The following is a 23850-nucleotide window of genomic DNA, read 5'->3' on the forward strand; positions in this document are numbered from 1 at the left end:
TGAGAACCGCTGTTCAGTACTCAGACTGACAGGCTGAAGTTTGATTTCACACCGAAGCGAGCGATCTCTCCCATTCTCTGCGAATAATAGCAGTAGGCAGGAATCAGCTCTAAAGATAACTGGAGCAGGGACAGCCCAGGACATATTTATAACCAATGCAGCACCCCTCAGGCAAATTCCTTTCTTTTAAAAGATCTAAGCACACTCTACTACTCAACTATTTACCCTCTGAGTTTTGATGAAGCTTGTTGACGTTCTGACTTGTGTTTCCAGTCTGGTTCAGGTGAGCGTTAGACAAAGTCTCTGGGATTTGAACCAAATAACTCCGGTTGACTGATCCTGCAAGTCCACTTGGAAAGCATGACTGTGACCATGTACACGCTTCTAACTGGTGTAAACAAATTGGAAGACTTCCAGCCTGGTGATGACTGAGTGATTACACCCACACATATTCTGTGCCCGCAAATCCACAGATTTCCACAGAACTGGAACCCACGTCATTCATAAAATTCTACCAGCCACCACTCCTTGAGTTTTTGTTGATTTTAAATATACAGCTAATTTGATTATGCCTTTAGCTACTGATAAGAGTTCCCGCTTGACACGTGTTTGAATCTATTTGAATTCCTTTTAAAATCAACACATCTGGGCCTGCTGATGTCCAATTTCAACACTGAATCTTCACTGAATCGTCCTCACCGTCTTGGAAATTAGTGATGCATTGAAATTGAAAGTTTTCATTTGGCCAAAAACCGAAAGGGAAAGTTTTTGTAATCCGTTAATTAATCAAATTTATTTAACATTCAGCGCTCATATATAAATTAAGTTACCTCACGTAAAGGCAGTTTTACATAAACCTTTTCATTATTTAATTATCAATTGGTTGTTGAAATATGAATATTTAAACATTTGTTAACATGACAGATTTATTCAAAAATACATTAAATTATGAAGACAACAAATTATAAAATAAATAAAAATAAAAATGTAATGTGGTGCATATATTTATCAAAATGCTCTTCTCTAGAGTTATTTTTTTGTTGCTTATTAAGTTCATTGAATAGCTTAGCTGAGGTAAATGCAGCGTTACGTGATATGTTTACAAGCTGTTTTATTGACATCTTTCCGCAGTTGAAAAACAATGATTGATCGATAACATGAGACTTGATACATTTCAGTAAGTACTGTTACTTTCAACATTTCATGCTATAACTTGTAGTAAAGAGGAAGCGCTACTGCTTGAACTGAGGAGGCTACAGCGCAGGGATGGAAATTAGCACCCGCCACCAGCCAAATGCGGGTGATTTTGTGTTGTGGCGGGTAAACTCGCTTCACCTACCGGCCACCGCGGCGGGTAAATAAAAATATACTGTTTCACACAGACGGCGGACACTTTTAGAGGACATAAGTGTACGCTGAAATAAAGTCTTTCACCTCAGAAAAACGGACTTTCTTGTCCTGTCACGTCAGCCGTTATCCTGTTCTCGTAGCGAACACTCTTCAATTGCACGCGCAAATGTGGCGGCGCGCGCTGTGTATCGCCTCACTGTATATAAAGTGCAAAATAAACTACGAGCATGCAACGCCGTTACGTTGTAAATTACACAAAATAAAAGTAATGCAGGGATGATTTTCATACTATTCACCAGGAGCAGTTTCCATGGTTCATTAACAGTTATTGTTAATATTGTGTATTCACCATGGTAACTGTCGTTTCCATATTAACCCCAAAATGCCACTTTATTTTTCTTTGTGTTATTTTTTATATTTTTAAATGACTCTAGTGGCTCATACCAACATTGTATTAACAAAAACTAGTTTGGGACTGCTATTTAATAGCTTTCGCATAGGCCTAATGTTTATTTATTAGTACTAGTCTTTACTATTAGTCATATTCTTACAATTTATGTTACGTAAAGGGGGACAGTACTTGTGTGTGTGGAAATAGCCGGTTTCAATAAAACTACTTGTGACATGTCATATTTGGCTTTGACTTTGACTGAACATTTGCTCTCACTTTGCGGAAAAAATATTGGGATATATATCGTATATCGATATTCAGCCTAAATAATCGGGATATGACTTTTGGTCCATATCGCCCAGCCCTAGTTTCATTGTTGGGACTAAAAACCTAAAACTGGAAGCCATAAAATCATTCAAATGCCACATCCAGGTAAAAAAGTATATTATAATATTATATATATACTATAAGAGAGAAAGAGAAAATGTCAGTATTTCATTGAGACTTGAGATTAAATAAACTGCTTAAGTATTGTAGATCTTGTAGTATTAATTTTCACATGCAGTTACACATTGTCGATTAAAAACAAGAAAGTGGCTGGTAAAAACATTGAGTGGCTGGTAGATTTTGAAATCACAAAATTTTCATCCCTGCTACAGCGATCTGTCACGCCACATTAAAGAGCATAAAACATTTTTTGGACAGAATTTGAAAGCTGAGACTTTATCACATCAAAAGTAACAAAGCTAATAAGCGCTAATTAAACGTCACCTTTTCAGTCAAATGATTTTGGCCTTCCAAAACTCTTTCAGCCGAAACCGGAAATTAATTTCCGGTCTGAATATTTCGCATCACTAATGGAATTTTTTTTCTTGTAATACGCTGCTCTAAAACATTTGTTGACTACAAATTTCTGAACAATCTCTATAAAATAAAAAACATAAAAAGTCAGTCCTCAAGACGGACTCGAAAGGTATTGGAACACGCTGTGAAATGTTGGTTTAAAAACCATGGATTTGAATGGATTTACACAGGATTGCTGTTTTGGTTTTTAAAAGCACATTTGTAGTGTTCTTTCTGCAGTATATTATACATCCAGAGGGCATCTGAGTTCATGCATTTTTTACTGAACTGATTCATCCTTTGTCTTCATTACAATTAATTTATTTTCTGAAAACGAGGACAGTTAGGTTTTTCTCCAATTAATTTACCTTTGAATAGAGCTTCACACTTGAGAATTCATTATTTCTATTTTACTAATCTCAGAAAACACAATTAGCTTTTACTCTTTATTCTCTACTCCCAGTGGAAAACCTTAAGTGCCTGTAATTAGCATCCATTTTTCCTGCAGAAATCAAGCGTATTGCTTGCCTTTTGCTCTGTTTTAAACTTTAACAGCAAGCTGTCAGTCAAGGGGTCTCTTGAAGCTCTCAGATCAGTCTCCGGCAGGATCAGTGCAGGCACACGTCGTAAACGCAGTTCTGGGACCTGTTGAGCACACTGGTGGGAATGATAAATGCACCGTCGGACTGGTTAAGAGCTTATTTAGATGTACAGAGATCGGCTGCCCCCCTGTAACTCGTTCCCCGTCTTTGAGTCTGTCTGTCTCTCCAGCACTCCAAAGTTCCTGTGTGTGTGTGAGCTTAAAAAAGAATAGCACAAGGGGAAGGGGGGTGGTAGAGTTAGGGATGGTTGCCATGGATCCCTCACCATAGCAACCGACAAACGTTTACAAAGCATTGAGGAATTTCCTCATATCAGCTGTATTATTGGAGCCCCTAGAGACGGACTCTCATTCCAAACAACCACTGGAGATCATCAGTGTCCTGGTGGGGGGGACCAGCCTCATTGCCATTTTAGTTTTTTACCTCCTTTTTCTTTTCATGGTTGGTTGGGGGGGGGGGGGGGGGGGGGGGGGGGGTTTCTGCCCTTGCACTTTTTCCAAAATCCCCCTGCTCTCACCTCCTATTCTATCTTTTTTCCGTGGGAGGCTGTCTGGTCTGTATTTGTCACTCTCTTCTTCTCTTTCCCGTTGTTGTGTGCGCCCATAAGAGTTTGGAGAGTTGCGTCAGGATCTCGACGACAGCGACAAACTCAATTCCCTTTCGACTGAACCGCGCTGCGGTTGTGATGGGATTGTTAATGTCTCCTTTGTTCTTTCCTCCATAATAGAGTTCAGAGGTGAGCGGCCTGCTGCGGATGCGTGTGACTCAGCCTGACTTGGCTAGGTTGAGCTCCTCGTCCTTTCGGAAAAGACGGTGTGAAAAGCCGCTTTGTATCACACTTTTCCTGGCACATGCGCAGAGTTTTATTTCAGTGGGCCGCTCTTATCCTCTCTTGCAACCTGTTGGGGCTTAGTTTGATTGCATTGTTTCTTTAGATGTGGCGGAATCAGCAGGGACCTGATGACATTTTAGTCATGACATGATCCTGACATTCTTTATTCTTAGTGTTTAAGCATAAACAGTGATATATTGTCATCTTTTACTCGTTTCTCAGTCATCTGCATTGGTTTTTGGTGCTTTGCGCAATTATATTCTTAGCTTGTACTGATTTTGTTCAAATAAAAATTGACTGTGTGGTACTAATGATAATCTACTTTTTCAAATAAAAACTTTAAAATATTAATTGTTGGCATGAGTGAATTCTTACAGTATTAATATTAACACATACTAATACTACATGCTGTAACTATCTACTAGGAGGAACCATGCAGCGGTCAGAGGGCAGCTCAGAGTCGGCGTCCACTGTAGCGCTGAGAACGTCCACTTCAGCCCAGGCGCCGGTGGTTCAGCCCGTTCCTGCCTCGCAACAGGTAAGCAGGCTCAGAGGTGATGCACAAAATTAGCATAATTATTATTATTAAGGAAGCTCCTCCCACACAAGCGGTTTAATATGAAGATCTGAGCTGCTTTCGCTCTTCTGTCATCGTTCTGAATCTCTCTAAAGATGCTTTTCAATATGCACTGGATCCATCTGAAGCGATGAAAGATTTCTGCTCACCCACACCCTTCATCTGTCACTGAGACACTTTAAATGATTAGCAGCGACTTTGCGTGGTGCTGCTGTGGGAGATGTTGGGTTTGGATCAACCTCACATCCAAAGAAACCAGTATTTATGTAATTTCGGTTAATATTCTGAGTAGAGCATCACATTTCCCTGGACAGCTGTAGAGGATTAGACGAAAACCAGCGATGAAGGAAATATAGACTTTCTGTACGTAACATTTGTGGTGCTAGCAGTCTGGATCAAAGACGACACTTGTATATACGAAACTTTCCAGTGATCTTTCTCAGGATCCTGAGGTCCTTTTTTTTTTTAAATGTGTGTTTTTTGGTTTAACAAACCGCCCTTCCACCCACCTTCCATTTATTTAGACAAACAGGTAGTCCCAACCCAAGCTCACACCATTTGTTGAGCCAGAAGTTTTGGAAATGCCACAGTTGCATTGTCACGAAAATGGCTTACTTTAGTTGTCTCTACAAAATAAAAGTAACTTCCCGTCCTTCTTGCACCGACATCTTTTCTTTTCTCTGATGACGTGTTTAATGACAACCTGTCACTCACATGAGATCACAGCAATAGCAAATGACAAGGATCCCACGATCCAATCAATTCCCAGTGGACAAAATCAAGTCCCCCTTTTTTTGTTTCATTCAAGAAGTACGTCTCAATAGCGAAGAAAAGACTCGCAACATCCGTTTCATGACGACTTTAAACTTGGATCATTGCATTCTAACATCGGAACGATTCCGCACCTCACCTTTTAAAGAGAAAAGGGTCTAATTTTTTACATTTGTGTGTGTGTGTGTCCCTCACCTGCAGCGTGTGTTAGTTCAGGCCACCGGCTCTTCCCAGAAGGGAGCTCAGGTGCAGCAGTTGCCAGTGCCTAGAGTGCAACAGGTCCCTCAGCAGGTACACACACACACACACACACACACACACACAGTACAGTCAATCAAACCCTGCACGCTCACTGCACATCCTGAGGACCCACAACACCTCTGGCTTATCTTTTGCCTCTCTACATATCTTTTTCTCTCTCTTGTGACTATCTTTGTCTTTCCATCAAGCTCTTTATCTCCCAGTATACTGTCAGAACCCAGAAATGCAGGCATGCTTTACTTTTCACACGTCACGCTTGGGTTGTTGCGACTAATATGTTAATAAGTAGTTCCCCGGTTCGACAGGGCGTCTCTGATTGTTGAGGCGAAGCTTTGTGCTCACTGCCCCCTACTGCCTGCAGCCTGCATACAGCTGTGCATCCCATTTCCCTTACAGAATCTGCATTAACACATCTCAGAACTCCTGCGGTGGTTATTTAGCTCCAGTCTGATATCTCTCTCTCTCTCTCTCTCTCTCTCTCTCTCTCTCTCTCTCTCTCTCTCTCTCTCTCTCTCTCTCTCTCTCTCTCGGTGAAGGTTCAACAGGTTCAGCATGTGTACCAATCCCAGGTGCAGTACGTGGAGGGGGCAGAGGCCGTCTACCCCAATGGCACAATGTAAGCATCTATCAATCTGTCAATCAAAGCTGTGTTCAGTTCATCATTTTGTGTACAGAGGCTGATTTTTGTAACACTCAATAAAAAAATGTCAGACACAAATTTTTAATATATAACATAATTTATAATATTGGACCCTATTTCATGGCAGAAAGACAAATGAATGACTTTAATTGGCTGCTTGATCATAATAAAAAAGGAAATTAGTCAATTTTTCGGGAGCCTTTTAAGTGTTTCAGGCCCTATTCTTCAGGCTTTTTTATGGAAAGTGTTTCTTTTGGGGGAGATTAATAATGGCTGACTGTGTGTTTTAATATCTGGTCAGAAAACCCTAGCAGCTTTCGGTCTGTTTTTCTTCATGGTCACTGTGTAGTTAATTAGCTAATATAATTGCTCAAACATTTTAAAATATGTGCCCTTTAATTGGTCATTAAAGATGCTCATTCAGACATAGATGGAGTCCAGAATCAGATCAAAACTTCTTTTAAAGTCCCCCTGTAGTCAATAATTTTATCCCTTAAAAATAATCTTTGATCACCAAAATGACATATTAAACGTTTTTTTCCTTGAAAAAAAATTATTCATGCCTTAAAATTAGAGATGCACCGATTATAATTTTCTTTCCGATTTACAATTTTTCATTGAGTTTGACCTGCCGATACCAATTTTAACCGATTCCGATTTCATTTTTTCTAACCACTTTACAGCACACACAAATATTTATTTTCTATCTTTTCTTTAATAGAACATTTTGCATAGAACATAGACATTTGTTTTAACAGATAATCGCTATAAAATGGAACTACATAAATTACTTCTGGTGTGGGAAATTAAAAGTTAATTAAAATTAAACTAAAAGAAAGCTTATACTGTATATTCTGACTAGTTTACTCATTTTTTTACATTTTTTTATAAAACACCATATAGTACTTTTACCCAAACTGAATAATAAAAACAAGTTTAAATGGGTACATTTTCTATAAATATTATTTTCTGACATAGCCTACTCCAGTTCTTGTTAAAACACACTAGACATGCAAATTATGTGCATTTTGGGCACTTTTTGTGTGAAATAATACTTATTTTGTCCATCAAAAGTGTGCTTTCACTTTAAAGGCAGGGAAGGCAGGATTTTTCTAAAAAACTTTTTCCCAAATTTGTTTAAACTGTCTTTATATACCAATACATAATTAAAATGTAAGTACTCTGAAAAAGAGAGTATAAAAATCGAGTGTCTGTAGTCCTCTCAGGACTGCAATAAACACAGCTACTTATTTCCATTCGGAACGAATGATTGGCTGGGAGACTGTCACTCTCCCTCGCTACCATGGCTACCACCCCTGCCGCTACAGGAGCTGCCCACATGCGCGCACCCGTTTGACTCGAGGAGGGGAAGAGGCACGGAGAGAGGCACGGATGCTAGGAAGAATCACAATTATGGCAGAGAAAGAGCAGTCAAAATTCCCAGTATCTGCATATACAGTCAGCGAAGGCAAAAAAAGGAACTAGTAAGGTAGCAAGGTAGGTACTTGTCACCGGAGTGTAACGTTAGTCCTCATCAGAGCCAACAGTGCTTTCATCGTGGAAGCTCTTACATGCAAAACACTGTATATGTTATGAATCTTACACGAAATTCACCTTCATCACAGTGTAACTGATGGTAATGGGAAAACGTGTATCAGTGCAACCTGTTTTTAGCTTATGTTACTAGTTCGTTACCGAATCAAACTCAATATATTTTAAACTTTACCAGTATCGATATGCTAGCTTGATAGTGAGTACTGACAGCCATGTTAGTTGTTTATATTCTTAATGATAAAGTTAGGTATTTTATTACATGTGATTCTGACATGATGTCACTACATGCACTGAGCTCCTCTCCGCTCGGCGCTGGCAAACGCGTCCTCCTCCAAGCTGAGCGGTCGGCATCGCGCGTTCATGTGTTTTGGGGGCGTGGCTTTGGAAGGAGCCCAGAAGGGAGGGGGTGGGAGTGAATGGAAAAAGTAGCTGTGTTTTTTGCAGCCCTGAGAGGACTAGAGACACTCGATTTTTATACTCTCTTTTTCAGAGTACTTACATTTTAATTATGTATTGGTATATAAAGACAGTTTAAACAAATTTGGGAAAAAGTTTTTTAGAAAAATCCTGCCTACCCTGCCTTTAATTGAGTGTGAGCAGCAGCAAAAATAGACTCGGCACCGAAACCCGCGCTTCACTGCTGCTCACGCGACACTCCTGCTTGCTCACGCGCTGCTCCTGCTCGCGGTGTGAATGCACTCATTGATTAACATGCACGCCGGGAAAAATACGCGCTGCTCATGTGCCGCTCACGCTTGCGGTGTGAAACGGCCGTAATTCACGAGGTTTCCTATTGCGTTCCGTTTGCACGTGTGATGCTGATGTTGCGCGATGTCAATCATGCGGCACCCGGGTGCATTTGACCGGCATAAAATCGACATATGTCAGACTAACCGGCCGGTCACCGGTCATGGCCGATCACGTGAAAATCGGCCAATTCCGGTCACCAGCTGATCAATCGGTGCATCTCTACTTAAAATAGCTTGAATGTAACTCTACACCCTTGCCTCATTTAGTATACCCTGTTCTATGAATATGCAAATTACCCCGCCTCCACTCACTCACACCAGCTCAGAGATCCACTCCTTGATGATCACACTAACATGATTGGTTACATGGTAGTTTGTGACGTCAGAAACACCAGCGATTTCAAACCGCGTTTTTGAGACTGTTCACTGCAGTTTTAAGGAGAGACATGAATTTACACATAATTTTTCTTAAAGCATATTAAAAACACCACATAGACATATAAACAACATTCAACGTTAGATTTTCACCACAGGGGGATTTTAAAGACTGTTGAAAATTTGAAGTCAAAAGATGTGCTTTGAAAGTTGAGGTTACATTAAACCCTAATCATTACTGTCATTCTCCGTTCCTTCAGTCGTACTGCATACTCATACAACCCTGAGTCCCAGCTGTATGGACAGGGCAGCGGAAGCAACTACTTCGACTCTCAAGCGGGGGGAGCTCAGGTTACCACTGTTGTCTCGTCTGCTGGTGGAGTGCCTACCCACAGCATGGTGGGAATCGCCATGGACGTGGGCGGCAGTCAGATAATTTCCAGCGGCAGTGCTTACCTGATTCACGGCGGGATGGAGAGCGGCCGCCACCACACCTCTCACTCTTCACGCTCCTCATCTGCAATGGTACGGTCCGCTGTGCTGAAATCCCTCAAGACTGTTCCACTAGTGACATGGGAGGGGAGTTTTTAGTCTTAGTTACTTTGAGATCATAGAAAGTTATGGTTAGACTATTATATAGTCTAGATAAGATGTGACAGGAATGTTACGCTGGGTTACGCTTATGATCATGTATTTTAACAAATTTCAAGGTTATAAAATCCAACAAAAATTGGTTACAGTACAAGGAAAGTCTGTGGGGCACTGGACTGCAGTGGAATAAGCATATAAATACATATATTTTAAGTATAGCTTCAAAACCTAAACATTATTAATATGAGAATAGTTTTATAAAATCACTCACTAACTTGTTTTTGCAATGACCATATAGCCCATAAACTCAATATCTTTTGCATGAGATGTGCAAGGATACCAGAAAGAGGCTCTTTACCTTAAGAATCAAGTCAGTAAAGCATAACTAGTAGATTACCTACCTAGAAAAGTAGCTAAATTGAAATAAAATATCTAAATCTAAATCAGAAATGTAGGCAACTTTATAACTGGCTGCATTTCTGCTTACAGGGGTCATGACATGAATTTTTTATTTTTTTTATTTTAATGTTTCTTGAGGTTCACACTTATAATGTTAATAAAGTTTTTGCACAAAAAACAAATATATATGCAGAAAAATTATCATTTTCAGCCCTCATTTTGACCCTCTGTCTGAAATTATCCATTTTTTTAAAGGGCCATTTCTTTAAGGCTTGTCAGTAAATGGCCACTGTTATGATTGGCTAACGTCATTTGCATAGAAAAGAGTATCAAAACTTTCAGGATGTTTTATTGGTACAAAGACCTCGTATATGTCAAAAGATCAAGGGAAATTTGATTTCTCATGTCATGACCCCTTTAAATCTCCCACAGAGTTATTATTAAAAAAAATTTCAAACTGAAGGATGAGTCAAAATCACTTTCTGTGATAATCGGCAGCATGTCAAAAGACAAAATGACAAAAGTGTTTTGCAATTCTGTGCATTTCTCAAAAAGTAACATCGTAGATTTATCATGCAAACCCGTTTCTCCATTACCAATACACCATAGAGGAGAGATGACACACACTGTCATCAGAGTGTAGCTTTCTTTCCACAGTGTGCTAGTTTATGAGGTGGGCTGGAAACAGGGACAGGGCTTAAGGAGGCGACTGCCTTGTTTTAGCAGTTTTCACAGCCACTTGAGTGGCCTCCGAAACAAAGCAACCCCTGGGGCTCATTACCATTTGGCCAAGAGCCCTCGGGAGCCTTTTAAAGACTTGGAAGGATGCCTGTTTTTTTTGTTTTGTTTCACCCTGTGTCTCTCTTTCTCTTTATAAGTTTTGCCACTCTGCCAAAACTCACTCTCTCTCTCCACCTCTTTATATCTTTCTCTCCCTCTCTTTATATCTTTTCTTCCTAATCTCTTTTCAGGCCTTATTCTCTTTATTCCAACTTTTGAAATAGTATATATTTTTTTCTTCATACCCACTATGAAAGAAACAAGTCCGGTTCATAAATGCAATAACAGAAACTTATAGGAACCCCGGCTAATACCTGCAGAAAAACATGTTTATTCGAGTCAAATTAAATCTGCTTTTTCAGCATCACGCATCAAACGCGACCGTGTCTTCACAGAGGTCACGACCCCGCTAACTGTGTGATTTCAGACGTGGCTAGAGAGTTTGTCTCATGTGTTTGAGAGTAGCCTGACCTCACGCCCTGTGTGTGCAGCTCATTAGCATATATGAGGCAGAGACAGGAAGAGTGGCGTAACCCTCCGAGTTCCTCACATTTGCATGCTTTTTGTCCACCCATAATGAATGTGGCTGCAAACACTGACAGACTGTAATGGAAATGCTCAAAGTCCGGCTGCAGCTAACAGACTGATTTCCTTTTTCTTTTTTTGTGTGTCTTTTTTCCCTCTCTGTTGTCCCCCCCCCCCCCCCAACATTCCACCCCCTCCATTTTTTTTTTTCCCTTCTCTTCCCCCGTTTCATGTCTTGCATGCTCCTACTTTTCCTCAGCTTGAAATGGCGATTGAAAACCTCCAAAAGTCAGAAGGGATTGCCACTCACAAAAGCAGCCTGCTCAACAGCCATGTAAGTCAAACTGGGAAAAAAACTTTCTTGAAACTGGAACAAATCCTGAAAAAAAGGCTTAGTTCATCCTGCCTGCCTCTTCGCTTTGCTTTTCACTGCTGCTCTGAGCATGCATTTTCCAGAACAGCCCCTCGCTCTGTGTATTTTGGGTTTAAAGCGCCTCGGACCCCCTGCATTACACCACTGATTCATTCAACATCCCAGGGATCATTATATATATATATATATATGTGTGTGAGATTTACCCCTGAAGGACTTAATATTTTAAGAATTAATTTTATTTGTATTTTAGACTGACTCCTCAGCTCTAGGCAGTGAATATTTTATATTCTTTTCTTGGGTGAGCCCTGAGATGAGATTGATATAACAATGACATCAGTGTGTCAGTGGAGGGGCTTATTTGATCCTCACTGATTGGCAATTATTACTCCCTCAAAGTCTGTAGACTTGAGAGTGTTTAAAACTCCCTCTCCCATGCTGTGGAGGCCTTCACAGATTCTGCACCCACAGAGTTTGAATGCCGCTCATTCACAAAGTTCTACACACCCCTCACCCCTGACATGTTTATGAAATATTTGGCTAATTTGATCATTCTTTTAACTAACTTTTTTAAGAAAAGGTTCACCTAAGAGTGGAAATTTTGTCATTTACTCATCTTCATGATGTTGTTATTGTTAACTGAAACTATTAAAAATGGTTTAATGTAGCCTTGGCAAGCAACTAACTAATATAAAATAAGTTCTAAAATTACTACAGCTAAAACTGAAATAATAAATAATAATAAATGAAAGCTAAATAGAAATGTAAAACTGACAAAAGCACATAACAAAATTACTAAAACAAAAGAAAATGAAAAAGAAAATAAAAGCTAATTCAATATATTAATAAATATTATAAAAGTTTATAAATAAACTAAAATAACACTGTTTCAAACTTGTGTGACTTAGTTTCTTTTGTAGAAAACAAGGAAAAATGTGAAGAATGTACAATACAATAGCTTTGTGTGAGGAACAGAAAAAATAATGTATTTATGGAATTTCTTGATGTCTGCCCTAGCTCTCATTAGCTCTCCTAGCACATTCACAAATCATTGTTTGAGTCCCTTTGAACCTTTTCAGAGAATCCGATTTATCCCGCGCACAAAACCCGCCTAAATTAATTCACAAATAAAACTGATCGGATTCTGAAGTTCAAGTCACTGTCACTGGAAAATAAATGACCAGTACATTCTTCAAAATGTCTTTGTTTTTCCTCAGAAGAAAGTCAGATGCGTTTGAAATGACATGAGGGTGAATTAATGATGACAGATTTTTTTTTTTTTTTTTTGTGGGTGAACTATCCCTTTAAATCAACAGATTTCCACATATTTTCTTTACTCTCTGTGCAATAAAATGTGAAAGTGTGCAGATCCCATGACGGTCTTTTTATCAGTCAAATTAATTTGGTAATGAAAATGAACATGCAGAAGTGTTCTGTTATGTGTGGTTTTGTTTTCTGCTATAGTTTTGCATTTAAGCTTTCTTGAATATATACTGTTTTATTCATTGGTTGTTCGTGTGTGTGCAGTTGCAGTGGTTGCTGGATAATTATGAGACGGCTGAGGGAGTGAGTCTGCCGCGGAGCTCTCTGTATAACCACTACCTGAGACACTGTCAGGAGCAAAAACTGGATCCGGTTAATGCCGCCTCTTTTGGCAAACTCATCCGCTCTGTCTTCATGGGCCTTCGCACACGCCGACTTGGCACCAGGTCAGACTATATAGAATTACCTTTGTGTCTTTTTTTTATGCAATCAAACAAAATGGGTTTTGAGAGCCAAAATAATTATATTCTAACTAAAAAATAAAAGATTGCAAACAAAAATGCTTCTTAAGACTTCTAATTGCAAAAATAAAGTAACCGATAACAAAACTCTTTGCAGTGCGAGTAAATCTTTGTTTTTCTTCGTGCAGTTTTCATCACGCGCACGCACAAATTTACTCTCTGCTCTGCTGTCATATTTCAAAGGAAATAACGAGACATGCATATTCAATCGTGTCTGCTCCGTTTTCTTTGTGATTGCACTAAACAATGTCTATTAGGGCTTTTAGTCCAAAAGTGTGCACATTTGAAAAAAAAAAAATTTGATGGATTGGATTCCCATGTTTACTTCATATTTCTTTAGAAAGAACTAAATTATGAGATCTGATGCGCTCACTCACTGGCTCTGCCTCTGTTCTGGGTCAAATGACTCAGACAGATGATTCGCTACTGATCTGTCACTCATATTACGTGGTCATAACTCGCACCCTTCTATGACGAAAATCCTGTACATTTCCGCATTCTGTCTCTGTACATAACAGATAGAAATAGATGTTTATACAGATGAAACATGAAGATAATAAATAGACGATTACAACATTATATTGTTTTGAGGTGTTTTTCAATTAATTTGCAGTATTTTTATGAGAATAAAGAATTATGTGAGAAATGCTGAAGGTGTGGTGTATTTCTGCTTATTTTATTATAAATCCACTTTACATCACAATAATTTTGTACAAAGACTCTTAGGTGTTTTAAAGTGAGTTTTGAGGTTTGTCATGTAGATTGGTGCTAATGTTAACTATAATGCACCTGTTAGCAGGTGCGATAATATGACATGATGAATTTTGACAAAAATAATTTACATTAGGTCATAAATGTTTTGTTTTCTAGAAAGACATTTGATAATGTGGGCAAATGTATATTAGGATCAAAAGGACATGGCTGAGAAAGTCTGCGCCGACTGGGCAGAAATTGCAATAGAGCAGCTGATTAGAGTTCAAGAGTTCATAAAACAGGTTGGTAGAGTGAAATATAATAAAACTTTGGATTCCATTAGTCATCATCAGCCATTGTCATATTTAATGCTCTCTTGAAAGACTGCTCTGAAATGACTTGGCTTATTCAGCTGCATTATTTTAAGTTACATAAATGGTCCATAACATTTTTACTGTAAATAATGATCAAAATTGATATTTTGTTAGGGCATTACAATGTGTATCTCACGGTGGGACCAGGCAGTGGGTGTGGCCAAAATACTGTGCCAAACGCGAATGACCAATAGCAACAGGTCTTTCATTCTGGTGCTTAGATGCCGCCCACTGAGACGCAGGTTCACTTGAATTCAAAACTTTTCAACACGCAAGCAAACAGTGACGGCAGAACAGAGAGCAAATTTGTACATGCGTGATGAAAACTGCACAAAGAAAAACAAATAGGTACTTGCACTTTAAAGAGTTTTCTTATCAATGACTTTATTTTTATAATTAAAACAGCTTTTTATTTGCAAACTTTTGTTTTTTACTTGCAATATATTTTTGTTCTCAAACAAATAAAAATACACATAGGAAACTCTATAAGACTACACCCCACAAATACAGCTAATCTATAAACTATAAATCTATAAGCTGTAAACTACTTTTACAGCTTATCCACTCTCAAAAGAAAAGCACAATCCAGTCTCGAAACCACAGCAGCACAGAGAAGAACATTTGCTGAGTGGATTTGCTGCAGACACTCATCTAATACCTAAAGAATGATCATGAGATGATGGTCTGAAATAAATGACGTTCAGTCTCAAATTGTGGTGTGTTGTTGCTGGGGGAAAAAAAATGTGATCGCTCATTTTGTCTATGTGCATGTGTGTCTCAGGGGGAACTCAAAATACCATTATTATGGCATTCGTCTGAAGCCTGACTCGCCTCTCAACCGCTTGCAGGAGGACACGCAGTACATGGCAATGAGACAACAACCTGTCCATCAGAAACAGAGGTGAAATGAACATCCCCTCTCTCTCCTGTCCCAGACTTCTTTGCCATCAGGATCACACATATCCTGTGTTTGTGTGCATGTCTTACTCAATTGTTCAGATCCTGCTAGAGCTCTGGATTCTTCCCCCCTCTATGATTCATTAAATCCATGTCTAATTCTGTCCCACACTGGCTGAATAGATGGACACGCAGACCGAGTTTTATCTCAGACACAGAAAACACAGCGTGGGTTTTGCGAACTTATTTAAACATTACAAATTAATTAATTAATAAATAAATTATTAAAAAATCATGTATGCCACAGCTAGCTGCAATTAATGCAGTTGTGAGAAATTTATAGGGAATAAATTATATTGATATTATTTATAATAATAATTCTTATTGATCAAATCACGCATGATTTTTCTAAATAAAATACATTTTAATGTCCTTTTATTCAATTATTTTTTTCTTTTTAAAACATTATGCCGACATCCGGCTTATGACGCGATTCAGGTTCAAAACTATCCGAATTTTTTGCCATTGGAAATGCACAGAACACCTTCAGATTGGACACTGGCTCTGCAGCCTGATGGAAAATGATCTTCTCTTTCTTGCTTAGTCATATCATCTGTAATCCCCAGTAGTGAATTCAACATTTAGTCATTCTGTTGGTATTTCCTGTGTCCAGGTTTAAGCCCTTTCACAAGATGGATGGGATGGGTGACAGTCTGAACAGCGGCTCCCAGCACTCGTCCAGCACCCCTGAGCAAAGCGTGGCGGCCCAGAGCCAGCATCACCAGCAGTATATTGGTAAACCTCCATGACTTTTTATACATTAATATATGATTTAATACATTAGTACTAGGGCTGCTCGATTATGGTAAAAATCATAATCACGATTATTTTTGGTCAATGTAATCCTTTTATTTTAAATATTTGGCATGTTTGTGTGCTGCTGTACGTGCATCCTTGTGTGTACATTAGCAGAGTGTACGCGTGTTGTGGACCCGCCTATAGGCGCACAAGACTAACGCGTTCTTTAAATAACAAAAAAAAATATTGCGCCATTGACTTAAGACCAGGTTTCAGTTGGTCAATGGCGCAGTCTATTTCTGTTGCCTCAAAATAGCAACGTGCCAACAATGCGCCAGAGCACCAGACCAGCACGCCCATGGGCGCACAAATGGGTGCAAATGCATTTGCTATTTAAATAACGTGGCGCAGGACGTGAAAATTATTACTGCGTCGGACTGAAACTAGCAAAAAACACTTGCATCGCGCTTGCCGCTGCATTGCGCCGGGTGTAAGATAGGGCCCTAAAGCTACTTAAGTAATTTTTGTTTGATTATTGTTAATGACAGACTGCAGCAGATATACAGTATTAGGCTGCTGTCACTTTAAAAGCTAATGCACGGATCCAATATACCGTTACACATGCATTTTCTTCCTTACCTGTGTATGTTTACTGAAGACATAACCCACTGTGTTTATTTGAATACTCTCCAAAAAGGCATTTTGACATTTTTGTGTGTACACATTTAGGCGCATATCTGAAGCCCATTTGCTTATCGGCATTCAGATCCGACTCGGAGCGCGCTCACAGAAAGCGGGGGAACAGTGTCTCTTTTGCGGCTTAAAGGGATGGTTCGGAGTAAAATCAACCTAGGGTTCTTTGCACCATGACCTCGAGCTCGAGCCTTTTTTCCCTTGGTCGAACATTATTAAAGTTAGAGCTTATTTAGAGATATCAGCCGAATGGCTTAGTGCAGGCGCTAATGGAACCTAGATTGTATCTTGTAAATTACTCCACTAATAATGCCCGGAATGGTACCAAACTTCTACAGTAGTACAAATAGGTTCTGTACTCATAAAACGAGGCATTGGAAAGTTTACACTACATCCTTATGCATCGCTTTATGCCAAGATTTTTACGCGCTTTTCCCAAACCCCTAGAGTGACGTCGACGTCCGGGTTAGCGGTAGCATTAGCCATCAGGCAAGTGTTACTTAAATAAACTCCTGATGTACTTACAAACTTTCCAATGCCTCATTTTATGAGTACAGAACCTATTTGTACTACTGTACAAGTTTGGTACCATTCCGGGCATTATTAGTGGGATAATTTACGAGATACAATCTAGGTTCCATTAGCGCCTGCACTAAGCCATTCGGCTGATATCTCTAAATAAGCTCTAATTTGAATAATGTTCGACCAAGGGAAAAAAGGCTTCTGGGGGGGGGTGTGTGTTTGGCTCGAGGTCATGGTGAAAAGGACCCTAGGTTGATTTTACTCCGAACCATCCCTATAATGCGCTTTTAATAACACTGTTTAATATCAAACACGTCTCGCGGTTTAGCAACAGTAGACTGCATTTTACAACACTTACTTATTTGTCTGGTTTGGATGTTAAATTTGGGCTTTTAGAGAGGAACGAAAGTGTAGGAAGGAAAGGAAAGGGCGTTGGAAGGATTGCAATGAACATTTTACTTTGATTTTCTCATTTTACCTCCAATGTTTTCATAATCGTTGGAAGCCAAAATTGAAATAAAAAATCAGCTACGATTAATCGCAAAGCCCTAATTAGTGCAGGCTTTTTCTATGTTATACATTTTTCTACATTTAATAGAATTTAATAGAATTTACCTACTAGCACATCAAAAACATCTGAATGCATACACAACCAGCTTCAAGTCTTACTTCTCGCTCTTGGTAACACTGCGTGTTTTTGCAGATGTGTCTCACGTCCTTCCCCCCTTCCCTTCACCTGATCTGGGTTCGTGTCCTCTGCCCGAGCCAATCAGCATGAACGATGTTAAAAATCTACAGAGCAACTACAGGATTCACTGTGAGGTACTACACTTTTTTTTTTTTTGGTTTTTGTTGTTGTTTTTTTCCACATTTTTCCAAATTGAGCAAATTTGCAAATAGAGGTTGCACGATATATCGGCCACCATATCGGCATTGGCCGATATATGTTAATTTTTAATCCTATAGTTATTGACCGTCACCCAATAAAAAATGTGCCTGATATATTAAAGCCGATAAATAATGTCTTATTTCCTTCAGCTGAGACACTTCAGATGCGCACTGTTCATCATGATGGTTTTAAATTGCTTGAAATATGATTGGAATCACTTCAAAAAAGGAAAGTACAGTTAAGTGCAACATGTGCAGTGCAAGTCTGTCATATAGGCTACATAAAATTATAATGAGACCATTATTATAATTGTGTGCTTGGGACATGGATTTTAATGGTGAGACTTTTGTTTTTGTAATCAGGTTTTCAAAAATTACACACAAAACTTGGATCTAGATTTATCAGCCAGTATATCGGTTATCGGCTTTCAAATATATAGAATTTTTCTTGTATCCGTGCATTCCTACTTCCTTTTATAATGAGAGCACCCAGTGGAGGAAACAGTTTCACAGGGTCCGTGGAAAGGAAGCAACTTCTTAACAGCTATCTTTAGAAAATCTTTAGATATTTTATGCTTATTACAACAACTTTAAATCATTTAACAATTCAAAAATATAAAGTAAAATGTAAAATATGTAAATGAAGGAATCAGAATGTGAGTACATATCAAGTACATAAAAATGTATGATCATGGAATAATGAGAATGTTAAAGAAATACAATAATGAATGAAATGTACCACAGCAAATAGTTACACTAATCTACCCAAGGCTGTTTTCTTGCAACAATATATCAACATGTTTTCCATCATGAATGTGAGCCTTGTTATTACGGGCAGCTAGAATAAGGAAAACCAAGCACCTGCAACATCTCAGAGAATGACCTTGTGTGAACAATGTTCTTTCACAACCTGTGAATATTTGTCACACAGTCTCTGTTGAATTTAATGTGTTAACTGCATCAGATTTAATTACACATTTTATAATTGTTTAATTCTGTTCTGTGATTTCTGAGGATTTTGAAAACCGAACAGCCTGAGAGTTTCCTTGAACCCCAGTATGGCTGTCCATGCTTAATACACGCACACAGACACATCACTTACTTCTTTGATTATAATTTTCAATTACTCACACTACCATTCAAAAGTGACAGTCAAGACATTTACAATGTAAATATTTCTATTTCAAATCAATCTTGTGCTTTCGAACTTTCTATTCATCAAAGAATCCTGAATAAAAGTGTATTCTGGTTTCCACAAAAATATTAAGCGATAGCGTTTCCACTTAAGAAATGTATCTTGTGCACCAAATAAGCATTTCTGAAGGATCATGTGACCCTGAAGACTGGCGTAATGATGCTGAAAATTCAGCTTTGCCATCACAGGAATACACAACTGTTTTCTATCTTAATGTATTTTTAAATTGCAAAAATATTTCACATTGTTAGTTTTCACAAATAAATGCAGCCTTGGTGAGCATTAGAGACTTCTTTCAAAAACATTACAAAAAAACGGTAGTTGTATAATTATACAACTTTGAATGGTTTGAACGGTAGTTGTATAATTATAATAATAATTTGACTTAACATTTTCTAAATCAAATGTTGTAATAAGAATAGTGCATTGCAAAGAATGGTGCTTTAAAAAAAAAACATTTCTGTTCTGTGTCTGTTATCTCCAGAAGTTGGTTGAGAAGGAGTTGCTTCCAATACTAAATTCACTCTATTTCATGTGTGCTGGAAAAGCGAGTGTTTTGAGATTTGTTCTTTGGAGTAGATTAGATGTCTTCTCTTCCCATGTTTTGCTTCATCGAATTAGAAAATGTACTTTAAACAAAAGAAAGCAAATATTATAATCGATTTAAATTCGGAAACCTTGTATAGAACAATTTTAATTGCAACACCCTCTTTTTACTTTCAGGTTTTACTTTCAGTTTCAATGTGTTTTAATGGAAGAATAAACGGCACTTAATTTCTTTGCTAAGTATTCCTTCTCCCTACTTTCTGCTGACGGAGTTTGTAGTTTGAAGTATTCTTGAGTTTTACTTTCAGAATGTGGCTGGTCTCATTACAGTCGGAGTGAAGCACTGCTCTCAGTATTCTGACAGATTAACTCGACCCATATTCATTTCCTAGCACTCACTTTTAATGACATTTCTGCCATGTTCAAGCGCTCTTTCTCTCCATCTCTCTTTCTGTCCCTCCCCGTCCACTGCACACCTTTTTGTTCCAGGGCTTATTTCATCCCTCAGACTAGGAGTTTTCAGTCTTCCCAATCAACCTTTCATCCAGCAGGATCTTTGCCATCCGTCTGTGCCCATCTGTGGGTCTTTCCCTACTCCTCATTACTAAAATATAAGTTAATTTGTTGCTGGGAAAGCATAAAAGTCAAGTGTGTGATTTCTGCAACACCAAACTAGAGTCTTATTGCAACATGAACAGGTTCATTCAGTCCTCTCCCATTCAAATGGAAATGATTTTGCATTCTGAATATCTTTCATACTCACTCTCTTAATATTGTTATAAACGGGTCCAGTGACATGCTTTGTGCAACACTACACAATCACAAGCAGTCAAAACATATTTGATGTAGTGCTGTCAAATCAATTAATCATGATTAATCGCATCTAAAATAAAAAGTTTGTAAATGTATAATATATGTGTGTGACACACATATTATATACACTCACCTAAAGGATTATTAGGAACACCATACTAATACTGTGTTTGACCCCCTTTCGCCTTCAGAACTGCCTTAATTCTACGTGGCATTGATTCAACAAGGTGCTGAAAGCATTCTTTAGAAATGTTGGCCCATATTGATAGGATAGCATCTTGCAGTTGATGGAGATTTGTGGGATGCACATCCAGGGCACGAAGCTCCCGTTCCACCACATCCCAAAGATGCTCTATTGGGATGAGATCTGGTGACACTGGGGGCCATTTTAGTACAGTGAACTCATTGTCATGTTCAAGAAACCAATTTGAAATGATTAGAGCTTTATGACATGGTGCATTATCCTGCTGGAAGTAGCCATCAGAGGATGGGTACATGGTGGTCATAAAGGGATGGACATGGTCAGAAACAATGCTCAGGTAGGCCTTGGCATTTAAACGATGCCCAATTGGCACTAAGGGGCCTAAAGTGTGCCAAGAAAACATCCCCCACACCATTACACCACCACCACCAGCCTGCACAGTGGTAACAAGGAAATTGTACGTGCAAATTGTAGCCTCTTTTTCCTATTTGTAGTGGAGATGAGTTGTACCCGGTGGGGTCTTCTGCTGTTGTAGCCCGTCCGCCTCAAGGTTGTGCATGAACAGGTTCACTCAGACCTCTCCCATTCAAATGGAAATGCTCCGTTTTGCTCCCAGAAAAGAAATGCTTCGCTGCATACCTCGGTTGTAACGAGTGGTTATTTCAATCAAAGTTGCTCTTCTATCAGCTTGAATCAGTCGGCCCATTCTCCTCTGACCTCTAGCATCAACAAGGCATTTTCGCCCACAGGACTGCCGCATACTGGATGTTTTTTCCTTTTCACACCATTCTTTGTAAACCCTAGAAATGGTTGTGCGTGAAAATCCCAGTAACTGAGCAGATTGTGAAATACTCAGACCGGCCCGTCTGGCACCAACAACCATGCCACGCTCAAAATTGCTTAAATCACCTTCTTTCCCATTCTGACATTCAGTTTGGAGTTCAGGAGATTGTCTTGACCAGGACCACACCCCTAAATGCATTGAAGCAACTGCCATGTGATTGGTTGATTAGATAATTGCATTAATGAGAAATTCATAATAATAATAATCCTTTAGGTGAGTGTACTTACAAACTTTTATTTTCGATGCGAGTGTGTATCAGGGGCATTTCCTCCCATGAAGGGGCATGCATGTGTATAGTATCAGTATATTGGATCCGTGCATTGTATCTTAAAGTGACAGCAGCCTAATTTTCCTTATGCTGTCTGTTTTTGTTAATCAAACAACAAATCTTGTTCTTATTTTCTTGATTTTTATTTGACAGAACTACTTTTGTTCCCTTAACATCGCAAATACCGAAACGTGACCCTAAAACCGTGATAAAAACCGAACCGCAAGTAATTTGAATCGTTACACCTTTAATATATTTGTATATACACACACACACAAACACACACGTATATGTATGTGTGTACAATATATTTACAAAATTTTATGTTGCGATTAATTAAAGATGCGATTAATCGCGATTATTGATTTCACAGTGAACAGGGGTAAAAATAGAACCAAAGCGAACACCAAAATTTCCTGTCACTCTTCATTTTTTGCACTAGCGCTAAAGTTTCCAGTGCTTTTCAGGCAGTGGAAAAGAGAGAAAGATATGAAGTTGCCCAACACATCCATTTTCATTTGACCAAAATCACTTAAACGTGTTAAATTATGCTCTTCGAACTCGTAAGTAGGTGTAGAGTGCTGATACACTTCAGGAAGTCAGAGCTCTACACTTTTAGTGCTGCCTGAGATAGGATGTGAGTTTATAAAACAGAATTTTTCAGTTCACACAAGTGCAGTACCCTTAAAAAATCATCGACTTGTCCTCTAGATGCAAGACTATAGTGCTTTTCCTCTCTTTCGACTAAGGTACGAAAGCTTGTTTGTCCAGGAAAGAGAATTTTCTCTTTTTTTGTTTTGGAGTGCTGTGTTTAAACTGTTGCCGGGGCAACGGTAAACAAGGTTGCCATGGTGACCTGGCTGCCAAAACATAGCATGTGACCGGCAAGGGCTGGAGTGGGGGGGGGGGGGGCCCGTGTAACTGGATACAAGAGTGTGTCCTCATCGAGGAGAATCTGAGAGCTGAGTGTGAATCACTCTGAGACAAACACAGTGAACTCACCACACTTTCACTTCTGCTCTCCAGTAAAGCACCAACACCTACTTTTATTTCTTCACGTCACGGTTCGCTGAAATACCATCCCCACCACACCGACTAAAGTTCCTTTTTTTGGACATAAACCAGAATATAAGATGTAGTTGAAAGTTTCTGTATATGGATTGTGTTGTGTAACTATTAAACTGTTTATATAAGAAGGTGGATTGCTCTCAAGATGGGTGCTTCTGAATGAGCACTGGCTGTTTTCATAATTTAAATTGCGAGATGGACGGTGATGTCGTGAGTGGGCCGCACTTCAGATGATCTCGTCGTCTGATATGCCAACAGGAAAGACAGGCGCTCAGAATAAAGGAGCACACTCATCTCACAAATGAGATCACAACTCGCATAGGAGCTTCTCAAGATATTCTTACAGCCCCAAAATCGACATCACACATTAGTGTTTTTGCTCCAAAACATATAGTGGCATATAACATCAGACCTGTGTTTGAAATATCAGGAGGAACCGGTTTGCTGTTTTGAGTGTTTTAATTCATGGAAGCTTGTTTAAACATTGCTTATAACCCTGATTTATTTCTGTCAGGCGACTCTGGACGTAGTGATGAACTTGCAGTTCCATCTCATAGAGAAGCTATGGCAGACCTTTTGGTATTCAACAGCGCCATCTAGTGACGGAGCCACTACCATTAACAGGTGCTATATCCATACAAACCTTTATACA

General features: G+C 39.0%; 1 protein-coding gene across 3 annotated transcripts in view; it reads left to right on the top strand.

Moving 5' to 3' along the window:
- The window catches only part of rfx2 (regulatory factor X, 2 (influences HLA class II expression)), a 45860-nt gene that overhangs the window by 14119 nt on the left and 7891 nt on the right, over positions 1-23850 (top strand). Inside the window, exons 2-11 of one of the 3 annotated variants that reach the window (XM_084390209.1) lie at positions 4444-4556; positions 5568-5657; positions 6164-6243; positions 9206-9470; positions 11500-11574; positions 13141-13322; positions 15246-15365; positions 16035-16156; positions 18078-18196; positions 23713-23822. In XM_084390209.1, the coding sequence (XP_084246335.1) occupies positions 4452-4556; positions 5568-5657; positions 6164-6243; positions 9206-9470; positions 11500-11574; positions 13141-13322; positions 15246-15365; positions 16035-16156; positions 18078-18196; positions 23713-23822 (1268 nt within the window). In that variant the 5' untranslated portion in view covers positions 4444-4451. The remainder of the gene's footprint in view (positions 1-4443; positions 4557-5567; positions 5658-6163; positions 6244-9205; positions 9471-11499; positions 11575-13140; positions 13323-15245; positions 15366-16034; positions 16157-18077; positions 18197-23712; positions 23823-23850) is intronic. The other 2 variants (XM_084390211.1, XM_084390210.1) reach the window with 2 other exon arrangements.

The sequence above is a fragment of the Rutilus rutilus genome (assembly GCF_951802725.1).
Source record: "Rutilus rutilus genome assembly, chromosome: 19".
NCBI lineage: Eukaryota > Metazoa > Chordata > Actinopteri > Cypriniformes > Leuciscidae > Rutilus > Rutilus rutilus.